At 42.6% G+C, this 21,037-nt stretch overlaps 1 protein-coding gene across 1 annotated transcript in view; it reads right to left on the reverse strand.

Moving 5' to 3' along the window:
- Window positions 1-21,037, reverse strand: part of PLXNC1 (plexin C1) — a 67,745-nt gene that overhangs the window by 4,610 nt on the left and 42,098 nt on the right. Inside the window, exons 15-29 of the mRNA XM_066634305.1 lie at window positions 19,372-19,462; window positions 18,276-18,389; window positions 17,405-17,508; window positions 16,531-16,578; window positions 14,929-15,053; window positions 14,276-14,474; window positions 13,145-13,291; window positions 10,746-10,923; window positions 10,159-10,262; window positions 8,811-8,862; window positions 6,985-7,025; window positions 6,782-6,889; window positions 5,264-5,427; window positions 3,488-3,635; window positions 268-408 (exon numbers count right to left, since the gene is read on the reverse strand). Of these exons, the coding sequence (XP_066490402.1) occupies window positions 268-408; window positions 3,488-3,635; window positions 5,264-5,427; window positions 6,782-6,889; window positions 6,985-7,025; window positions 8,811-8,862; window positions 10,159-10,262; window positions 10,746-10,923; window positions 13,145-13,291; window positions 14,276-14,474; window positions 14,929-15,053; window positions 16,531-16,578; window positions 17,405-17,508; window positions 18,276-18,389; window positions 19,372-19,462 (1,764 nt within the window). The remainder of the gene's footprint in view (window positions 1-267; window positions 409-3,487; window positions 3,636-5,263; window positions 5,428-6,781; window positions 6,890-6,984; window positions 7,026-8,810; window positions 8,863-10,158; window positions 10,263-10,745; window positions 10,924-13,144; window positions 13,292-14,275; window positions 14,475-14,928; window positions 15,054-16,530; window positions 16,579-17,404; window positions 17,509-18,275; window positions 18,390-19,371; window positions 19,463-21,037) is intronic.

A 21,037-nucleotide genomic window follows, 5' to 3' on the forward strand; every position in this document is an offset into this window, starting at 1 on the left:
GAAAAAAAAATCTGAAGTGGTTTGTATTTGAGAGTACATTGGTAACAGCAACAACATAAAAATAAATGATAAATATGAGGGAAAACGTGGATAGGTGTTACACATTCTGCCCATTCTGGGTGCTACAGAGAGTTTTCTCAGTCAGGATGCCAGCAGGGCCAGTCCAGAGCTAGGTAGCTGCTTTCAAGACATGCTTTATGGGCAGACCATCTGTGCAGCATGGGGTTTCTGGACATTTCAAGCACAGCACAGACAATTCAACAATACCTTAGATTCCTGTGTTAAAAACTCTTCCAGTTCTGAAGCAGACAATGAAGGCAAATCCTTTATTGCTTTATAAAATGCTTTAACCTCTTCTTTATAAAGTGGAATATCATTCACATAAAGAAGTTTATTTGTTGGAGCTTCCTTAGAAACACAAAGAAACAAACTTTAATACACCTGTTTGCATCTTTGCCACATAATGATGTTGTGGCATTCCCATGACATTTTATTCATAAAGGCTGAAGCTCTGACCTAGTGGAGCAATCCTTAAACTTTGTTGTGCTGAAGACCATTCTTCAGATTTACCCAACTATCTCATTTTCTTGTAACTCCCATGTGGGCACTCAAAAGACTTCCAAATGAAAACTAAACTATACCACATTGACCTATTCTGCATACCTCAGGCCTACGAAGTGACCCAGTGTAGTCATAACACTAAACCATTGTTTAGTATTATGAAAGGTGTCATGACCAGCCTTGCATTTGAGCTTCCTCTTCTCATTCTTTAAACACAAACTGGAAACTTTGCAATTTTGGTTTTTAAACAAACCACCATTTTTTACATCCAAACTTCGGAGCTTATTTATTCCAACTGAGGTTAGCAAGCCAGACTGAAAACCAGTTTGATCCTGTTCTGCTGTTTTTAATTACCCACAGTTGGAACAAACCAGTTTCCGGAGTTTGACCATATCAAGCAACTGCCCATCACTCAAAATGTAAAGGGAAAGCTTCCAGTGACTTCTTAAGAGGATGAAAGAGAGAATAAAGTGAGCAGGACTGAGACTAACAATAGCATGATAACCAAACTGATTTAGGCTGCAATCCTATACCTATTTACCTGGGATGAACTCAGTGGGGCTTATTTTTGAGTAAACATGCATAGGATTGTGCGGTAAATACATGATAGAACCCAGGCAATGAATGAAATCCCAATCCTGACAGGGGCTTGAGAAACTTGTTGGATTGTGCTGTCTGTCTCAAATAGCAAAAAACAGGGTTGGAAGGCTGGCAAGGCCCTTCTGGACATGGCTGGTGAACTTTATCCTCCCTAGTGTGTCATAAGCTCTTCAGGCCTTCAGTATTGCAACCAAAAAAATGACTGTGCAAAGGGAAGGGAAAGGGGAAACATGACTAGGTGTTGCGAGAGATCTAGTGCATGCTGAAGGTCAACGAGTCCTTTGTCAGTCAAGATGCTACTAGGTCAATAGTTATATTACAGTCAACATGTGGGAGGCCACTTACAAGACACACCAAGCAGCAGGCTGTGTGCACAGCTTGACATTTCTTTGACATTTCAACCACTGCCATTTGCACTGCTATAGAAGCAAGCAGCTTTTTTTCCAGATGACTTTAAAGGATTATAAGTGAAAAGTAACTTTACAATCTTGAAAATATTAAACTTTACATTTGCTTCTTCAACACAAGTATCACTGCTGCTGAAACCTAAAAGAAACCTCCAGCTCTTCCAAAACTGTCCATTATTTTAATCTGGGCTCTAAACTGGCCTAAACCTGCATGACAGAGCATCAGTAGTATCCAGATCCCAGTTCCAAGCATCAAGGGGTTGTTTTCTAAGTAGCACAACTGTAACAGAACTCATATAAGCTATCTTAATGTTTCCTCCTCCCGAGGGCAGCTGCTTAAGCCTCCTTAAAAATTAAGAATGAGGACTGCTGAAACTTTGCAGGAGGGGGAAAAACTTTGGAAACCTTCCGACAGTCCAGTTTTCACTCCCACTGCAACCCTTGACCACTTCTCACTCCATTTTCAAGGGTGCCACAATCCTCAAGAGTTTTTTTTTGAGGGGGGGGGGGCTTCAGGAAAGTGCCTTAGGAAGGAGGAGGCAAGCGAGATAGCTTGTGTGAGTACCATTTTGCTAGCACTCCTTAGTATGTGTTTCACTGACTTTACATTGTGCTGTTTACTCCCATCTTCAATGTACAGGACTTTTACAACAGGAAGTAAGTAATAAAGCAGATTGTGTATGTTACATAGTTCTCCACATGCTCACCTTTCAGTTAGATGGATAGACTTTGTGAGCAAACAAAAGGGGCTGAATAAAAACTGTATTCAGTCTTCCACTCTCCCAAGCAGTTGATCCTTCCTAAAATCTGCTAGGTGAACGTAAGGTCCTAAATATAGGTTTATCTTTTTAAACTCCATCTTATATGCAGACCCTATTTCACACAGGGGTCTTTTGCACACCAAAATCGACTTCTGAACATACAGAGCTGGATAACAGCATATGTTTTCTGTTGAATTAGATACTTAAACTCAAAGGAGTCAGGAATAGTCTAGAACACTGTGTCTCAAACTGTGGGTTGGGACCCACTAGGTGGGTTGCGAGCCAGTTTCAGGTGGGTCCCCATTCATTTCAATATTTTATTTTTAATATATTAGACTTGATGCTACCATGGGATGTGACTGCATTTGGGGAAATGTTACAGACCTGTACTTTTAACAAGCTACTATGTATATTCTTTTAACAATGACAGTCAATGGGACTTACTCCTGGGTAAGTGTGGGTAGGATTACAGCCTAGGATTGTTAAAAAATTTGCTGCTTGATGATGTAACTTCCTGTCATGACATCACTTCCAATGAGTCCTGACAGATTCTCAATCTAAAAAGTGGGTCCCAGTGCTAAATGTGTGAGACCCACTGGTCTAGAACAGGGGTGTCCAACGTTTTTGGCAGGAGGGCCACATCATCTCTCTGACACAGGGGGAAAAAAGAATTTACATTTAAAATTTGAATAAAGTTACATAAGTATACATAAATGAATATATTAAATATGAACTTATATGAATGAATGAAGGTCTCAATAACTCAAGACCTATAAAAGGCCTTGCACAAAGCAAGGCCAGCCTTTCCTTTGCTGCCGCTACTGTATCACAGACATGAAACAGCAAGCAGTGGAGGGAGCCCTCATCCCACAGCTCATGCGAGAAGTCAAACAGTCACCCTCATGCTGAAAGCAGTTGCGTTGGGCTAGTGTGGGCTCCAACAAATCTCCAGAGGGCCAGAGGCTCATTGGAGACTGGGGGCTCCCTGAGGGCTGCACTGAGAGTCCTTGAGGGTCGCAAGTGGCCCTAGGGCCGGGGTTTGGGCACCCCTGGTCTAGAATAAAACTGCCAACTTAACAGCAGACATACTGCGGAGCAATTAGTGTGGAAGATCGAGCCTAAGGAAAGAATATTCTAAAACAGGGAAGCTGATATTACCTTTCCTAGTAGCTGCTCTGACAGAGAAAAGGCATCCATAAATGCTTGTGCAATTACTGACAAACAGCCATCTATATGCAGAGTCTTCTTCATATCAAAGACGAACTGGGGATTCTTCAATATATTCACCCAGAAGCGAAGAGGAAGACTAATCAGACAAAAATCAAAAACCTCTACATTACTTAGACTGCAGGTTATTTTTCAAGGCTGCTTTTTAGATGACTGGGAATCACTTCTATTTTAATCTTCACAGAAACCTAATTTCCCTTCATTTCAATGAATTTAAGAATGCCTAACTTAAGCCCCTGCTCCATTTGGGGACGACGACGGGGGGGGGGGGGGATGGACACAGGCAGGACAGAACACACCAATGGCCCTGCGAGGCAAGTGAACAATATTTAGTGTTATTTCTGAGTTTATGTACCCTCTCTCAATCTTTCACACCATTTTTTTCTTTAAGATGATAAGCCCTATAGGCACAGGTTTATTGCTTAAATATAGGAGGGGAAATGTAGTAAAGTGCCCCAAATACCTCCAAAAGGGAGTGTTAAGGTAGGAGATAAATATTTTAAATAAATCTATATTGAACTGTGGCTTTTGAGTGTTGCAATCCACTTGCCTGAGCCAAACGGAATGATACATTAAGCCCATCACCAGTGCTCCAGAACTTAATGTTTCTTTTAAAACTAGCCACCAGACCATCAGGCTGTTGCCTATTGGGTCTGTGGCAGAGAGAGAAGAGCTTTTTAAGCCCATCCCTCCCCCACTGTAGTCTCAGTCTGGACTCCCCTGTCCAGACTGACATTGCTCCCGTCCAAATGGCAGCCACAGGACTTGGCAATCTGGATCAGGTCAAAGGATGAAAGCCACTACTTCCCTGATACAGAGGCTGATTTGTCCATAGGAACCTACTGGGCAGACTGATCCACCACCCGGGCAGCACCACTCACACATGCGCTGCCCGGGCAATGGTTGTCGCAAACATGCCACAAGGCAAATTGTGGTGGCAGGGAGGGAGAAGCACTGGCAGGGACACTTGCACCACTCAATACTGGGCCTCTGTGCCCAGTCATGAGCTCCTGACAGTAAGTGTCCTGCCAAGCAGTGGGAAGGTGTTTCTGGGCAGGGGGAAGGCAGGGAGGAAGTGAAACTGGGCGGAAGGAGGGTGGATTGGGCCTGGAAGGGGGGCAGGGATAGCGGCCAGATCCTATTCCCCCTTTCGTGCCTTAAAGCCCAACACAGGCTAACTGAATCAGCACCAGCAATTTTGCTGGCACAGATCTGAGTAGATCCATAGGGTTGTGGGGGTGCTATACGGTGTAAGGGAACTGATGTTCCCTTACCCCAAGCAGACCTCTGGCTGTTTCTTCAGCCCTACAGAATACAGTGGTGGCAGTTTTGGCACAGCTGTACCACAGGGTAGGCAAGTAGCATAGAACTTAGTTTTCAGGTGCAATCCTATTACTTCTCTCATCTCCATCGGAGGTACTGATGGTGGACCCAAAGGACAGGGTCTTCTCTGTAGTGATCAAAATAATGCAAGGTAAAGTTCAATACAAAGTAATGCAACATCTGACATATTCAAGAACGTTACAACCTAACATGCAAAACCACAACAGCAAACAGCAACCCCCAACATGAGATTAGTTGTGTCCTGAGTGTGTGCTGTCTCTTCTATGTGGCTTTCAATGCTGAACGCTCTCCATTTCCTGAATGTCATTTTGAATCTTACAGTGAAAATGATGCATAAATAAATATATATATATATACACACACCTATTGGTTTTCCATATATGGACCACATCAGGATCTGTAATTTTTTTGTTTTCAGCCTGAGCATCCAAAAAGTCAAAAAAATATTTGATCGCAACTGGGGCTTTATTGTTGGGCAAAGTCCAAATACTCCTGAAAAGCTTTTCAACCACTGAGTGAACAGCAATCTGAGAAGCAAGAAAAATAAAGACTTATAACACATACAAAGCCAAAAGATTTCTCAGGGGTTCTCAAACTTCCCTCCGCTGCAACCCACCTGTTCTGCGGTGGAGGGCACTGCTATCCACCTTGTTCTCCGATGCTAAGCCTCTGCAGGCCTCTGGAAACAACCAAAAGTCACTTTCATGACTCTGCAAGTAATCTGGAAGTGACTCTCCAGCTGCTTCTAGAGGCCTAGTGTGGCCTCCGATTGCACCAGGGGACTCCAATTTGGAGCCAACTGGATGCAAGAGTGGGTGGGAGGGCCCAACCCAAGACCTACTGGACATCGGGCTGCAACCCAGTGCTGTGAGTGCTAGAACTCACAGCCATCAAATCAAACTCATTGGCAATAGATTTAGGACAGGCAAAAGAACATACTTTTTAAGAGAAGGTGTAATTAATTGATGAACATTGTCGCAAGATGTGGTGATGGCCATGAGCTTAGGTGGCTTTAAAAGGATCTTACACCAATTCATGGAAGGTTTTTGACAGTGGTCACCAATCATGATGGCTTTCTAGAACTTCTGGTTGAATGCCAGTTGCAGGGAAAGAGCAGCAGGAGACTGCCACTGCCTTCTTGTCCTGCTTCTGGGCTTCCCATAGAGTTCTGGCATTTGCATAAATAGGATGCTAAACCTTTGGTCTGCTACAACAGGGTTCTTTTTACATGCAAAGAATGTAACCTGTTACTCCTTCAATTACTATCGTCATAAAGTTCCAATAAACTTTATTGTACTCCTGTTCCCAACTAGCACAGATGAAGACTGCCCAATCCTAACTAAATCTTTCACCACGGATGCCAAGGGACCACACAGTATATTCTGTGGGCAGGGGCAATCCGGAGATCTCCTTGAGGTAGGGGAACAAGCTCCCATACCCTGGGGCAAGCTTCTGATCCCTCAATGGGTCTCCCTGGATCTGCTCCACTATTTTGCAGGCACAAGTCCAAAAAAAAGGAAGGGGACAGGGAGTGGGATTAGGAACTGGCACACACCAGTGTCACTGAGATCCAACCTTCCCTCTCCTCTTCTGCTTTCCACTCCCCCAAATTCTCCACTCCTCCCCTCCCTGCCCCATTTCACCCACCTACTCCTCCATTGCCACTGGTTTACCTTAGTTGCTGGAGGTAGCTGGCAATGTCAGCAGGCCTTTGGCACTACTGCTATTTATCATGGCAGACCCAAAATGACCACCCCAGATGGCTATTTACAACAGCAAAGCTGCCATCATAAGGGACAGCCTAGTCCTAGTTAGGAGGGGGCTGCTAATCTTCTCATATCTCCAGGAGTGCGCACGCTTTTTGCCAAATATATGACTTACCTTTGTAGATAGGAGTTTGGTGAGATACATTTCCTTCACTTTAAATTTCTGTTTCCTTTTATGTTTTGTGCCCTGTGTAACATTGGCTGCTTCAGAGTCTGGCAGTATCTATAAGAAAAAAGGTTGCCTGGATGTTCAAGCAGATGCAGCAGTTAAGGAAGTAAACGAATAATTGGCTTGTTAGGGATTGCTGAAAGACTTACCAGATGGCAATACTTATCAGAGTACTCCTCATCTGAGCAATCTGTCAGAGGAGAAAGAGACGGAAGATGAAGTGCACCCAGTATAGGGCAGGGGCGGCTCAAGTTGCTCTGCTGCTCAGTGTCTACCACCATTCACTCCTCTACCTGGGTGCTCAATGGGTACAAACAACAGCACCACCCCCCTGCTCCATCCAGCGCATAACAGCACCCTGCACCAGTGAACACACCAGCATGCTCTGCACCTGCCTTCTCGTTGCCATCCTGCTCCACTTCCCCCTCAGCTGTACTGTGGGTTCTTATAAAGTGCGGGGAACTTTATCCTGGGAGGAAAGCTTCTCTGCTCCCAACTTCTTCCCCATCCAGCCACTGTACAAGAAGTGCAGGGAACAAAAGAAGCAACCGTTTCTGCCGTGTACTCAGGAAATGGATTGCAGCTGTGACAGAGCTGGAAAAAGTCTGCCCTTCCGCATCCTGGGCCAGTGGCTGGGTAGAGGTGGTGGGCCTGCATGTGAGCTAGGAAGGTAGAAGGCAGGTAGGTCCTGATTGTGCCTGGCTGTGCCTATAGGGCACAAGCCTAACCAGGTCTACTCAGAAGTAAGTCCTATTTTGCTCAATGGGGCTTACTCTCAGGAAAGCGTGGTTAGGATTGCAGCCATAGACAAACACATCCCAACCTGTTGCTCAAATGAGCTGTTTCAGATGTCCTCACAGATGGGCTGCCTCAGTAAAAGGAATTAGACCACTATTTCTCAATCAGTGACACTCATACCACCTGTGGTACTTGAGGTGGTGTCCAGTGGTACAGCTAGGTGGTACCCCCAGATCCCTGCTGCCTGGCAGCTAGACTAGCAATGCAATGTGACAAGCAGCAGTAGGAGACTTGGCTCGGCAGACAGAGTTCCAACGTGCACTCTTATTATGCTCAAAAAAAGCCCTCTTGTCCACCCTGAGCTTCTTACTGGTATTTGTTGCATCGCATCTGGCCTCCCAATTTGGAATTAACTAGTGATGACATCATCACCAGTTTTGTCCGGTGGTACTTCCAATAGGAGGACCATGCAAAGTGCTGCAGCATGGGACAAACATTGAGAAACTACTCCCTGGCTTGCAGGCTCAGCCAAGGAGAAAGACCTCCAGGCATGAATGTTCAGCTGTATTCCTATTTAAGCTACTCCTATCATAGAATTCCCACCAGTCTATATCTACAACAAGAAGACAGACCAAGCAATTAGCACAAGCACTGCTCCTCTTTTGTTAGCCAGTGCAACTAGCAATATAGGGGAGGTCAATGCCAGCATTACTATCACAAATTACTTTTCTAACCTACAGTGCAGGCTGAAACAGGGGAAAACACAGAAAGTCTATTTTTATTCCTTGAAATAATCAACTCTGCATAGCTCAACATGGTGATTTCTGAGGCTGATTTATGTAATATAATATCAGGCCAAATGGGATAGGATAATTTATCCCATGTTTTACCCAGCTTGGCACAAAGTGAAATGTCCTGTGAGGCCTCCAGATTGCGTGGACAGTTATTGCCTTTACACCTCATGTCCAAACTTGGCAGAAGCATGTGATGATTCACTGATGAAAGCAGAAAGGAAAATAGACTTTCGATCTAACCAAGCAGGGCTCTCCTTCAACTCTCACGTGCCTGATTTTATACAATGCAAAATTGTATCCATATGCCTCCATTCTTAAACCATTGTCTTACAACTGTGTTTTATAAGACTGGGCTGTAAGGCATAAAGAATCTGGAAATAAAATCATCATAACAGGCCATCACAAATCTAAACACATAAAAACGTTCACGTTGTTTTCAATACCTGGTAGAATGGTTTTCTTCCTAAAGACTTTAACAGTTGCTCCATCCAAAATCTGAAAATTGAAATAAAATAGTTTGCTGAGATATACACACTTGCATAACATGTACAGAGAAAGAATCCTCATGTTTCATGTGCCCTGCTATACACTCTAATGCAGTAGCATAGCTAGAAGCAGTGCAAAGCAATAAGATTTGCAGTGCCTCCATTTTGCTTTTGTGGCCCAGAATGTCTTCAAAGGGGAGGGGGACGGACCACTTGCATGAAGCGGTGAGGCTCCTTGCGGAACAGTGCTTTGCACCCCCTCTAGCTACGCTACTGAGAAAATGGGTGTTGGTCTCACAAAGTACCACCACAGTAACCAAAATTTGGCTCTCCTGTTGAAAACAGAGCACTTTGATCTTCGGTATCATCCAGCAAGCAATTTTTATTAATTTAATCTTAGTTTTCACCACAGGAGCACAACATGGACCATCCAGGCTTTGTGCAACTGACAGTGCAAGTCTATGCATGTCTACTCAGAAGTAAGTCCCACTGTGTTCAGTGAGGTATGCTCCCAAGAAAATGTGTTTCACAGCTAGTTTTAAATGGAATGTAGTTTAAGTATACAAATGTCACACCATTATCATCATCATTAACTAGCTTTGGTGTGCAGAAAGTTTCATTTATTTTCTTTTTTAATGCAAAAATTACTTTTTATCATACTTTAGAACAGGGATGCCCAAACCCCAGCCCAGGGGCCACTTGTGGCCCTCGAGAACTCCCAATCTGGCCTGTGGGGAGCCCCCAGTCTCCAATGAGCCTCTGGCCCTCCAGAGACTTGCTAGAGCCCATGCTGATCCAACTGTTTGACCTCTCGTGTGAGCTGTGGGACAAGGTCTTCCTCCACTGCTTGCTGTTTCATGCCGTGATGCAGCAGCGGCAGCAAAGGAAAGGCCAGCCTTTATGTTCTTATGTTCTTAAGGACTTTCATAGGCCGTGAGCTATTGCAAGACCGTCATTCATTCACATAAGTTTCATCTCTAACATATTCATTTATGTAAATGTATTCAATTTATTCAAATTTGAAATGTAAATTCATTCTCTCTCCCCCCCCCCCCAGTCCCTGACACACTTCCAGAGAGATAATGAGGCCCTCCTGGACTCCCCTGCTTTAGAAAGAGGGGCGTTCATCTGCTTTTCTTGAAATGCATGCTGGCTACATAACGGTGTTATAAGAGACCATTCCTGTCTTCTTTCATTTGGACTGTACAGCAAACATTAAACGCTAACAGTACATTTGAGGTTGCTTACTATGGAAGATTGGTCTGGCAAATAAATACCTTCAACATGTTAGGGATTTTGTTTTTACCTTATAGTGGCCTATGGTGTTCAGCTTCATAGTTCCATCTTCCAAAATTATGGTGGAACTATCTGTGTCTTGAAGTTCTTTTGTTTCTGCATCTGATTGAAGGGCTGTCAAAAAATCCCATTGAGAATGGTTGAAAGACAATCCTATTCAGTGCTTAGTTTTTTTTCCACCTTAGTTGTGCCAAGCAGCACCTTGGGTCAGGCAAATGAGGCAAGCTGGTCTCATAACAGAACAAGTTGCTAAAATGTATCTGCACAGATGCAGGAATCTGCACACATTCCTACACCTTGCCATCTCCCATCACCACCAATTTGCTAACCATTTTCTCACTACATCAGCTCTCTCTCATGTAACCCAACTGCTATATTGCAATCCATGCAAAAATGTAAGACGTTATGCAGGAAGTTAGAATGACATAATGATTTCAGTGGTGGTTTGTTGTTCTCACTGTTTTTAAGAAATGGAGAAGTAGTCATCTGCAGGTTTTGTTTTTTTTGGCAATTGGCATTACATTCTTTAAAATGACCACTGTTACAAAGAGATAAAGCAAAAGGAACTATATAGAAAAGACAGTAGCACTGCTTTACCAAGACCCATCTCAGTGAGCTGGAGACCATAAAAGGAGCCATTCTTGCTTAGAAAGGCCTGCAGGATCTTTTCTTTGGCCTGTCCAATGGTGTCACAATCCAGGACCTCAACTACCATACTCTGAGTGGCGTCTTCGCCTTCACTTTCTGGGATTTTTTCAAAGATAACATTTAATGCCTGCAAGAGTATAAACATAGTTTCAAACTAACTTGGAAACTGAAATCACATAGGAATTTAAAATTATGGAACACATTAGGCCCCAGAATAACAAATCTTGTATTAGAGAAAACTCATACAGATATCTCAAAAAAATATTATCACAATTTTTATCCACTTCTGCTAAGCCAATGTGCCAAGTCTGGTTTCAGTTCTCAAGTGGTTTCCCTTGTGCTTCCGTGAATAATTCCTGTTGTGCAATGTTAAAGCATTTCCAGCAGACCTCTGTAATTTTGCAGGTTGCCTTAACTTTGAAGTGTGCCACTGACCATCAAGGGAAGCTGAAACACTTGGTGAACTCATGCACTTTCTTCAGTTTCTGGACTATATCTGGATTGGCCTCACTAGGCTCAGGCTGCAATCCTATCCACACTTTCCTGGGAGTAAGCTCTATTGACTATAATGGGTCTTACTTCTGAGTAGACAGATATAGGATTGGACTCTTAGGCCCAATTCCTAACCCACTTTCCAACACTGGCATAGCTGTGCCAGTGGGGCATGTGCTGCATCCTGCAGTTGGGTGGCACTCACGGAGGCCTCCTCAAAGTAAGGGAATGTTTGTTTCCTTACCTTGGAGCTGCATTGCCCTTATGTTGGTGCTGGAAAGTGGGTTAGGATTGCACCCTTAGTTAGCCATCTTGAGATCTCAGTCAATTAAGGCTTTGAATTCCCCAGCTCCACCAAAAACTCTGGTTTAGTGTGTTCCCTTCAATGACATGCAAAGTAGCAAGCATAAGGAAAGATGTACTATCCTCTTCCTTCTTGGATTTCTAAGAAGATCCATCAACATGCCTCTTTTTTAGCTCTGGTTCAATTGCAAAACCCAAGAACCTCTGAAGGAGCAGGTTCGCAGCTTGGGGGTCCTCCTGGACTCGCAGCTGCTCCTGGATTCCCAGGTGGCGGCTGTGGCTAGGGCGGCCTTTGCTCAGCTTCGGCTGGTGCGCCAGCTGCGACTGTACTTGGATCGTTCAGACCTGGCCACGGTGATCCATGCCACGGTGACATCGAGGTTAGATTACTGTAACGCGCTCTATGTGGGGCTGCCCCTGAAGACGGTTCAGAAACTACAATTAGTACAGAATGCGGCGACCCGTGTGGTCACCGGAGCCAGGCGGTCTGACTCTGTCAGCCTGCTTCTCCGGGGGCTACATTGGCTGCCCATTCGTTTCCGGGCCCAATTCAAGGTGCTGGTTTTGACCTTTAAAGCCCTATACTGCTCTGGGCCAGGATATCTTAGAGACCGCCTACTCCCGTACAATCCGGCTCGTCCTCTCAGGTCATCAGAGAAGGCCTTTTTGCAAGTGCCGCCACCCAAGGAGATCCGGGGAGCGGCTGCAAGAAATAGGGCCTTCTCGGTAGTGGCACCAACATTATGGAACTCCCTTCCCCTTGACTTGAGAATGGCTCCCTCTCTTGAGAGTTTTCGGCGAGGCCTGAAAACACTGTTGTTTAAACAAGCCTTCTGATTTCTGGCCTTCTTAACTTTTTTATACATCTTTTAGTTTTACAGGCTTGATTCCTCAGTGATCTGCTCTTTTACTCTTTTAATCTGACTACTGTTTTTATGGCCTCTGTAGTGTGTTTTTAAATGTTTTTATCTGCTTGTATTAATGTTTTTAAAATCTGTTTTTTTTAATATGTTGTTAGTCACCCTGGGTCCCGTTAGGGAGAAGGGCGGGATAAAAATAAAGTTTTATTATTATTATTATTATTATTATTAATTATTATTTTTAGATACTGACCTGGTCCATGGTCACCCAGGAAGCTTCATGACTGAGCTTCATGACCTGGATCTTCCAGGTCTAAGTTCAGCTCCTGAACCACTGTTACAGAAACAAATGTTCTTGGAACAGAATTTTGACTTTAAGCAGCAAGTACATGGAGCTTTGGTTATACAGTATCTGCAGGGGATCCATTACTGGACCCTCCAAAGATACCAAAATCCACAGATAATCAAATCTTCAGATTGTGGCACCTGTGCTCTGATCACAAACAGAGCTCTGCTCTGGTCACGTTTGGAGATCCTTCTAAGGGCCAGGGAGGCTGCATGGAGAGGGCTGAAAATTGGCACTTCTGGTTTTTGGCTCCAACTTCTCCCTTAACTTCCCTCAACAATTCAACTTCTCCCTCAACAACAAAGCTTGTTGATTTCATTTGTAGAGACCATACATGACAAACATACCACTGGGCTGAATTCAGGTACTTGCCACAGTAACCAGTCTTCATTTAGTGTGTACAGAGCCTTGGAACTTACGACATCTACAGGACCCCTACTTATCCTTTGATTTAGGGTTGTTACAAGCAAATAGAACGGCTCTCCAACTGTTTCCTAAGGAACAAAACAAAACAAACACAGCTTGAATGTGGCTTATCTTACTTCTTCAATGTATCTATTGCTGCATTGCCCTTTGCTAGAACTTCTTCCTGCTTGGGTTTGCACAGCATAAAGGAGAAACAATATGAATAACTAGAATAACCTGGTCTAATGTATGTAGGAAAAGGCATGAGACCCATAAATGGATTGAATGTATCTATTTCATTGCATAGACGTGTGGTGTGTATGTATGTGTGCACTGCAAGGAAACTATAGCTTACTACATCATAATTCTAAGAATATAATTGCAGTATAGTCAGTGGAAAGAAGACATGCACAATTGTCACAACTGATGCTCTACACAGTAATTTCATGTTTTTTCCTATGCAGAATGCTTTTTGTCAGAGATGCGCCATGTTTGAAACGACATATTTCATAGGTGCATCTGGAAAACTATTTCATTCCTTTCCCAAACATTTTTATATATTTACCAACTCTTCATTTCTTGAGGAAAACCAGCATTCCAGTCTAGAGATCTGTGGGTGCTCAGATGCTCTCATTCATTTCATTCTTTCAAAAGAATCTGCAAGCTGATGGACTCCCTCCACTGAACCGAATGGGGAGTGCAGGCCACCATCTCTACTGACCACATCCTTCTGGTCTGGTGCAGACATTGCTCAGTCTCTCTGGGAAACAGGCTATCCCACCTCACTCCCCTCTCCTTTCATGCACATGCTTCTCTTTCCACTTGCTGCCGAGGTTCTCTACATGCCTTTTAAAATCAGGGAATGACTGGAATGAACTGGTGGTGGTGACTGCTGCAGGGTCAGAGGGACAGAGAGGCTGACTAAATGGTGAGCCCAGACTTGGTGAGTAGCCAGCTGGGTGGGCAATGATAGATCAAGGAAGGAACCACAAGTGGGAATTAGGGGTTTATGCATGAAAATAGACTCTCCTGTAATTTTTTAATCTTAAGAAGTAGAAAGACATAATACTTGCCCGAAGAAAACCAGAGAGGCAGACAGACATCCAATTTGTCAGCAGCTTTTCCACCACTGACTCTGTACGCCTCAGCAACAGCTTGGGTTGTGTATTACTAGATTGATCCATCAAGTCTTTTGTCAAGACTTCTAGAATATGGGTTAAATAGACTAGATTTGTCTGTAGTGCAATGGTCAAGTAAGATGCAAAGAAGCACCTATTTAGAAAGAGAATAAGAAGTGTCATGGCAGAAAATTAAAAACTTATTATTTATTACTGTAAGTAATAAAGAGCCCAATCCTAACCATTTCCCCCACACCAATGCAATGTGCCCAAATGGCTACCATTGCATCCTATAGTGGGGAGGGCAGTTGTGGAGGTCTCCTCTAAGGAGGGAACAATCAAGCTGGCCAGCCGCACATGCCAAAAAATCTGGGCACAAAGCCGGCTGGGGCAAAAGATCCCGGAAGCAGCTGGTGAGTGCAAAGGTCGGGGGGTAATCTGTAGCATGAATGGGAGGTTCCCCCACGACACAGTAAGCACCATTCATATGGGGGAGGGATTAGGCAGGGCACCAGATCTGGCCAACGGGCCAGAGTCTGGAGAGCCCTGTTATAAAGCATGTCATTTGTATTTTCTATAGCTTGAATAATGTAAGTTTTAAATCATACCTGTCTTTGATACAGAAGTTTTTCTGTTTTTCTAGAGTGTGAATCAGAGTAACAAGAAAATTCTTGTTACAAATTAATGTATACAAAGCTGTAATGCTTTCATCGTTGCGACCTGAATTTCTGCTCTGTAACAATTAAAAATACAAACAGTTGTATGGCTTTCTGAAAAAAAAAATGTGGTACACATTTAATTTTTAATTACAGTTACAAGCATCTTCCTTAGAATTCTAGAATAAATGCTGTTATATTTACTAATCCCATAAGATGCAAAGTTAGCAGGCAAAGGAAAATATTTTTATTTGATCAAATCCTATCAAATGAGTATTATAAAGTTGTACAGAGAAGCTGCACTCTTTTTCTGGCTGAGGAAAGGAAGAGAGGGTGAGGAACAAAAGTTTCATCACTCCAGTCAACACAGACTGCCCCAAAAGAGCAACTGAGGAAGTGCACACAAAGTTACACACCCTAAGTTTCTACTGTGTCATTCACTCTGGACAGGTAGCCACCTTAATAAAACCAAGTTAATAAAAATTAGTAAAAGCATAGTAAATTAGTTAAATACATTTAGGTCCCAATCCTATTCAACTTTCCATTACCGATGCAGCCACGCCAATGGGGTGTGTGCTTCATTCTGCAGTGGGGTGGGGGGACAGTCACTGGGGCCTCTTCAAGGAAAAGGAATGTTTGTTTCCTTAGCTCAGGGCTGCACTACAGCTGCAGTTGGATAAGACTGGGCCCAAAATTACATCATGCAAATTAATTTACTGAACAAGCCCAGTCACTTTCTTTTGTGCAATAAAGTAACAGATGCATGGCCTCACTAGATAGACAACATTCAAGTTTCTTCTGGAAGAAAATCAGTATTTTATTTGGCATGTACACACAAGGGGTAGTGTGTTCATCTGTGTAAAATAATTTGTGCGCACAAGAGAACCCTAGCATCCTGATTGCATTCTGAAATGTGCTCTGTGAAAGGAAGGAGCATTCCCAGAGGGACTTTTAATTCCTTTAGGGAGCTCCCAGTAGTGTAAGCGCTAGGAGGATACCCACAATATCTAGAGCCCATAGAGAATAAACATAATAAAAACATCTAGGTAAAAATACAAAATGGGAGGAAAACAGTAAAAAAAGGGCATAGGACATTAGTCCACCCGACAGGTATTCATATCTGAAGATAATAATATCAGAATGCAAATAATATACTATATTATTAACAATTTTGCCAAATGCTATTTCTCAAAAATGATATAGAAATCATAAGAATTACATGCACCAACATATGAAAACCGCCTTGGGTGCCCTTCGGAGAAAAAAGCGGAATATAAATTGAATGAATGAATGAATGAATGAATGAATAAATAAATAAATAAATATGAAAACCAGGTTCAGCTTTTAGCTCACAGTTTATTTTACTAACGAAAGTAAAGTTTTATCTCAAGTATTAACTGCCCAGTTGTTTAAAAGAAAATACAGGATAAAAATCACAATTAAGTCTCACTATAAACATAAAAAACCCCACATCCTACTACAAGGGTGCTCCTTTCTGCTGAACCATTTGCCCATCTTTATGAGAGGGCTAAAATTACACATACACATACTTACAAGTGGTTCACTGGTGTCCTCAATAAAAACAGATGAAAAGGCCCCAGACTAAAATGAAAGATCAAATGCGTTATTGCTAGAAAAATCACAAGTCTGCAAAACATGCGTAGCATTAATACAAGCTTCAAGGAACAGTGAAGATTTGGGCCGCCCACGTGGCTAAAAGGTAAAGTTAGGATTGTTAGGATCACATGGTAATCAGGCATTCTGAATGGTCTCTTGTTGCAACAGAACATGCCTTAAAAAAATCTCTGATGAATGGATTACTGTACTGTGCTGGGTAAATATATGTATTGTACAGCAATACACAGAAATCCATTAAAAAAAAACACTTCAACTTTTGGGCTTCACTCTGGAAAGAATAGATACATGAATGATGAGAAATCTAGAAAGTACCACTTGTGAAATAATGTTATTCTTGCTACTGAATAAGAAACAGACCGAAGAGCTGAATAAAGATGAAGTACTTATAAATACAGAATTGGATATGTATTTTAATATACGTGGACCACATCAATTTCATTTATTCCTTATATCATTCCAATTCATTGGAATTCATTGTTTGCTCAGCTAATTGGGCCCACAAAAAGAAAGGTTGTTGGGTAAATCATATTCAAGCTGGGCAAGCTGCAGTAGGTGGAACAGGACATGAAGGTCAGTGGTGTCATATTTTTGAGCCCCCAGAATGTTTAAAGGTATAGGCAAAGCCTCTGGAAAAACACCCTTGCACTCCTTCCTCGAACCAACCAGTTTTATTCCCTTTGAGCATTTTTAATGTCATTTGTTGTATGCAAAGAAGCTACTACATGTTAGTTATTTCAGCCATTTCCATTGCTGTAATAAAATTATAGCAAAAAGCCCAGCAGCCATTTACCTCTGGGAAGAACGCTCTCAGAACAAAGTGCTTGTAGTCAAGAAAGGGAATCGTTCCAAAATTATCAACCACATCCAATTTTTCCATCTGTAGTTCAACAAATCCTGCAACAAATAAAGATTCCTTGCAGTGCTGCTTTTCATAATATAACATTATCTTAATTACAGCTTTCAATATGACCCAGGAAAGTGGTTATTAGAGACAGTTCTCATGGTATACATTATCTCTGTATCCAGTGTTTTGGGAGATGTGAAATATTGATTGCATCTGCTTTTTTTGTAGCCAGCATTTTCGAAGCAAGTTGTTGAACTTACTGAAGTAGCCACCAGCAAGATGGGCTGATGGTAGAAGTGAGAGGTGATGCTGAGGGGTGACCAACCTGAGTGGAACTTTACACCATGACAAGCAGAAGTTGCAAGATGGTAGAGGAGGCACAGGTAGCTAGGTGAGCACTGCACAGTGAAGCAGCTGCTGACTGGCCAATAGTGCCCCAACAAGCTGATGATGTCAGAGGTGCATACTTGCAGGGGGTACAGTTGGCCAGTCAACAGCTATGTACTGACATGACACTGGCCCAGGTGCTTGCTGTCTCCAGTGCATTCACCTGTAAGGCTGTGGGGTACTCTTCCCCTTTGCTGCCTCTCAATAGGGCTGGCCCATTATAATATCAGCCCACCTCACTGCTGAAACAAGTCACCTTATTCTAGTGCACTAATTTTCAGTTAGTGCACTAGCTTCTATATTTTATGACAACAGAACAAAATTTTATGAGAAGTACACGTACATAACTGAACTAGAGTCTCATGCGCTAAAACAAATCCAGGAATCGAACCCCCCCCCCCTCACTCAAACCAAGTTCAAGAAAACACACCATCACGTATATCTTTTCTAAGCCCACATTCCAATAATTCAAGGTGTTCGCTCAGTTTGCGGTCCAGCTGTGTGGATTGTCTTTTGGTCACAAAAACGGCAACTGCAAAAGAAACTGCAAAATAGCAGATCTGAATTAATAAAGAAAATACAAGCAAATCATCTATTCACACACACAAAATACTGGAGGAAAACTGGGATTCTACAATACTTGGAAAACAGCGGCATTCAAGAAGAACTAAGCTGGTTTCTAACATTCAACATTATGTGTGACCTGCATGATCAAAGAAACATCTTGAACAGAAAGAAAAGTTGAGGAAAAAGAAAAGGGCCATAACTCAGTGGTGGTGTCCACATTTTGAATGCAGCAGGTCCTAATCCCGATCTCTGGCATCTCCAAGTTAGAAAACTCTCAAAGAACAGGGTTGGGGAAGACTTTGACGGGTATCTGCCTATCAGTTATAGTACTGGATTAGAGGGTCCATTTGCCTGGCCAAGTATAAGGCAGCTTCATGAGTGCATATGAAAGACTGTTTAAAACTGAACTGGCTTCTAAAAGGAAGATGATCACTTTCAGCAGGCATATATACTTGAAAGCATTTTGGAAGTGGGGAGGGGCATTTTGAGGCATGGGAAGGGCAGAATGGGGGGAGGATCAGGCCCTGGAGGGGGTGGGATTGGCAGCGGCAGCGCACTCCATATCCTAACTCACCTGACCTGTATTACACTGGACTTCCTGGATTTGAAAAGACCGAAAAGACCCATAGGGATGGCTGAGTCTTTACTCAGGGTAAGGGGAAATATATCCCCTTATCCCAAGGTAACCTCCAGATGCCTCCTAATCTATTTAGGATCCTGCACAGGCCATGCGGCCTGGCTGTGCTGGCACAGGTTAGAATTGCACTTCTAGTGATGCAAAGGGACTGCATGACTCTAGTAAATAAACAATACACTGTATGGCTGTGTGTGTGCGCGCGTGCGTGTGTGTGTACGTGTGTGTACTGCAGTATATGTACAGTATTATATATTGTACAATAAAAAAACTGTATGCTATTTTTTAAGAAATAAAAACCAGAGAGATGTGTAGTTTTACTTACCAGCAATTACTGCAGGGATAAGAAAAAGAATGTATAGAAAAGAGCTGAGTGAATCATTTGGAACTTCATGTATTTTGTTTCCCACCTTGACCTATGTGAGAAGATAAATAAGAAAGTGAATGAATGGAAGGAGCTATGGTTGTTCTGCATTTCTGACAAATGAATGATCAATACCTACACTGGCTTGTGGAAATAAAAGTAACTGGCTCAAAGCTACCAATTCTTTCTAATGCCAACTCGTCAACAAAGGAGACAACATTGCTAACAAAAGTTAAATTACTGAAAGTGGACCAAATTTTGCCAATACCTTTGCTGTGGAAAGTCACACAGGAACAAATAAGAATGAAAGAAGTTGACATGCAGTCAGATTTTAGAACTTACTCCCAATGTGGGTCTATATGCCTGCCCCACCTCATACCTGCACATGAGGCATACTTTCAAAGTGTGTAGGCCAAGGATGTGCAATCCACACCCCTCAAATTCCAGAAGGGGTAACAGAAATGTGCATTAGGCCTATGCATGTAGATTCAAGTTATCTGGTACATCTAATGCATAGAAGTGACACAGGTCTTGGAGCCTGGCAAGTGTGCTGGGTGCACGGAGGGGCAGCACAATCCTTGAGCCCCACTGAACTAGATCCACTTTGCTGTTTGTGTGAACACAGATATCCACGCATATAAGGAAAACAACACAAAATTTATAAAAAGATGTCAGACAAAACCTGCTACCAGCTGTGAAAGAGAAATAACTTATGAAATGTTTACATTCAACTTAAAGAAAACAACATCTCCTATCTGGATCCTATTCTTGTCTTTCAAAAGGCCACGATGGATCAACAAGCAAAGGTATGTTTTTGTCTGCTGAAGTCTAGTTTATCAATCAAATACATCATGATGATGCACAGAATCATTTGATATAGATTAGCTTACACAGCTGGACTCAGATGTGGCCGAACGACAACTCCAGAATCCTTATAAAGCTGATGATGGATGCAATACAGAAATGGGGCTCAGGATACAATGACTGCATTGTTAGCACTTTTTATATATTAATTTTGCTTTCAGTATAACAGTGAACTGAAAGTAGATGTGTATCGTCTCTCCTCACAACTCTCAGTTGCCAACACTGAACCTTTGCCTTCTTGGCAGGCTGAAAAACAAATTGGCCCTGCCTCTGGGTGCCTGTAATGGAATCTGTCTCTGATCAGATCCACCCAAATGATCAGAAATTGTAAGAACAAAAACCAGCCAACCCAAAGTCCTAAAATCTATAGGGGGCAACAAAGGTAATCACTTTATGCTTAAATCAACATACCAAATAAGAACAAATTTACATTTCCTTTCAGCACTCCATTTGCAAACAAGTTGTGCTGCCAAGTATGCCTGAAATAATGATGAGTGGCTGAGTCTCTATATACAGAAGCAATACAAGGAAAGGAGACTGGGAACTCACAGCAGTATCTGATCAAAGAGTAGATCAACTGTACAATTCAAGCTTAAATAACTCTTTTGGATATAAAGTTTATAACCTTAATATCTAGTAGGCTTCCTTCATCAGCAGCAGTTTGGAACATTATGAACCAGTTCAGATAACACCAAATCATGGTGATATATAACATATCTTGGCACTTTGGAAGAAGTTAATAAAACCACATACTTCAATCAAG

The sequence above is a fragment of the Tiliqua scincoides genome, chromosome 7 (genome assembly GCF_035046505.1).
Source record: "Tiliqua scincoides isolate rTilSci1 chromosome 7, rTilSci1.hap2, whole genome shotgun sequence".
NCBI classification, from domain to species: domain Eukaryota; kingdom Metazoa; phylum Chordata; class Lepidosauria; order Squamata; family Scincidae; genus Tiliqua; species Tiliqua scincoides.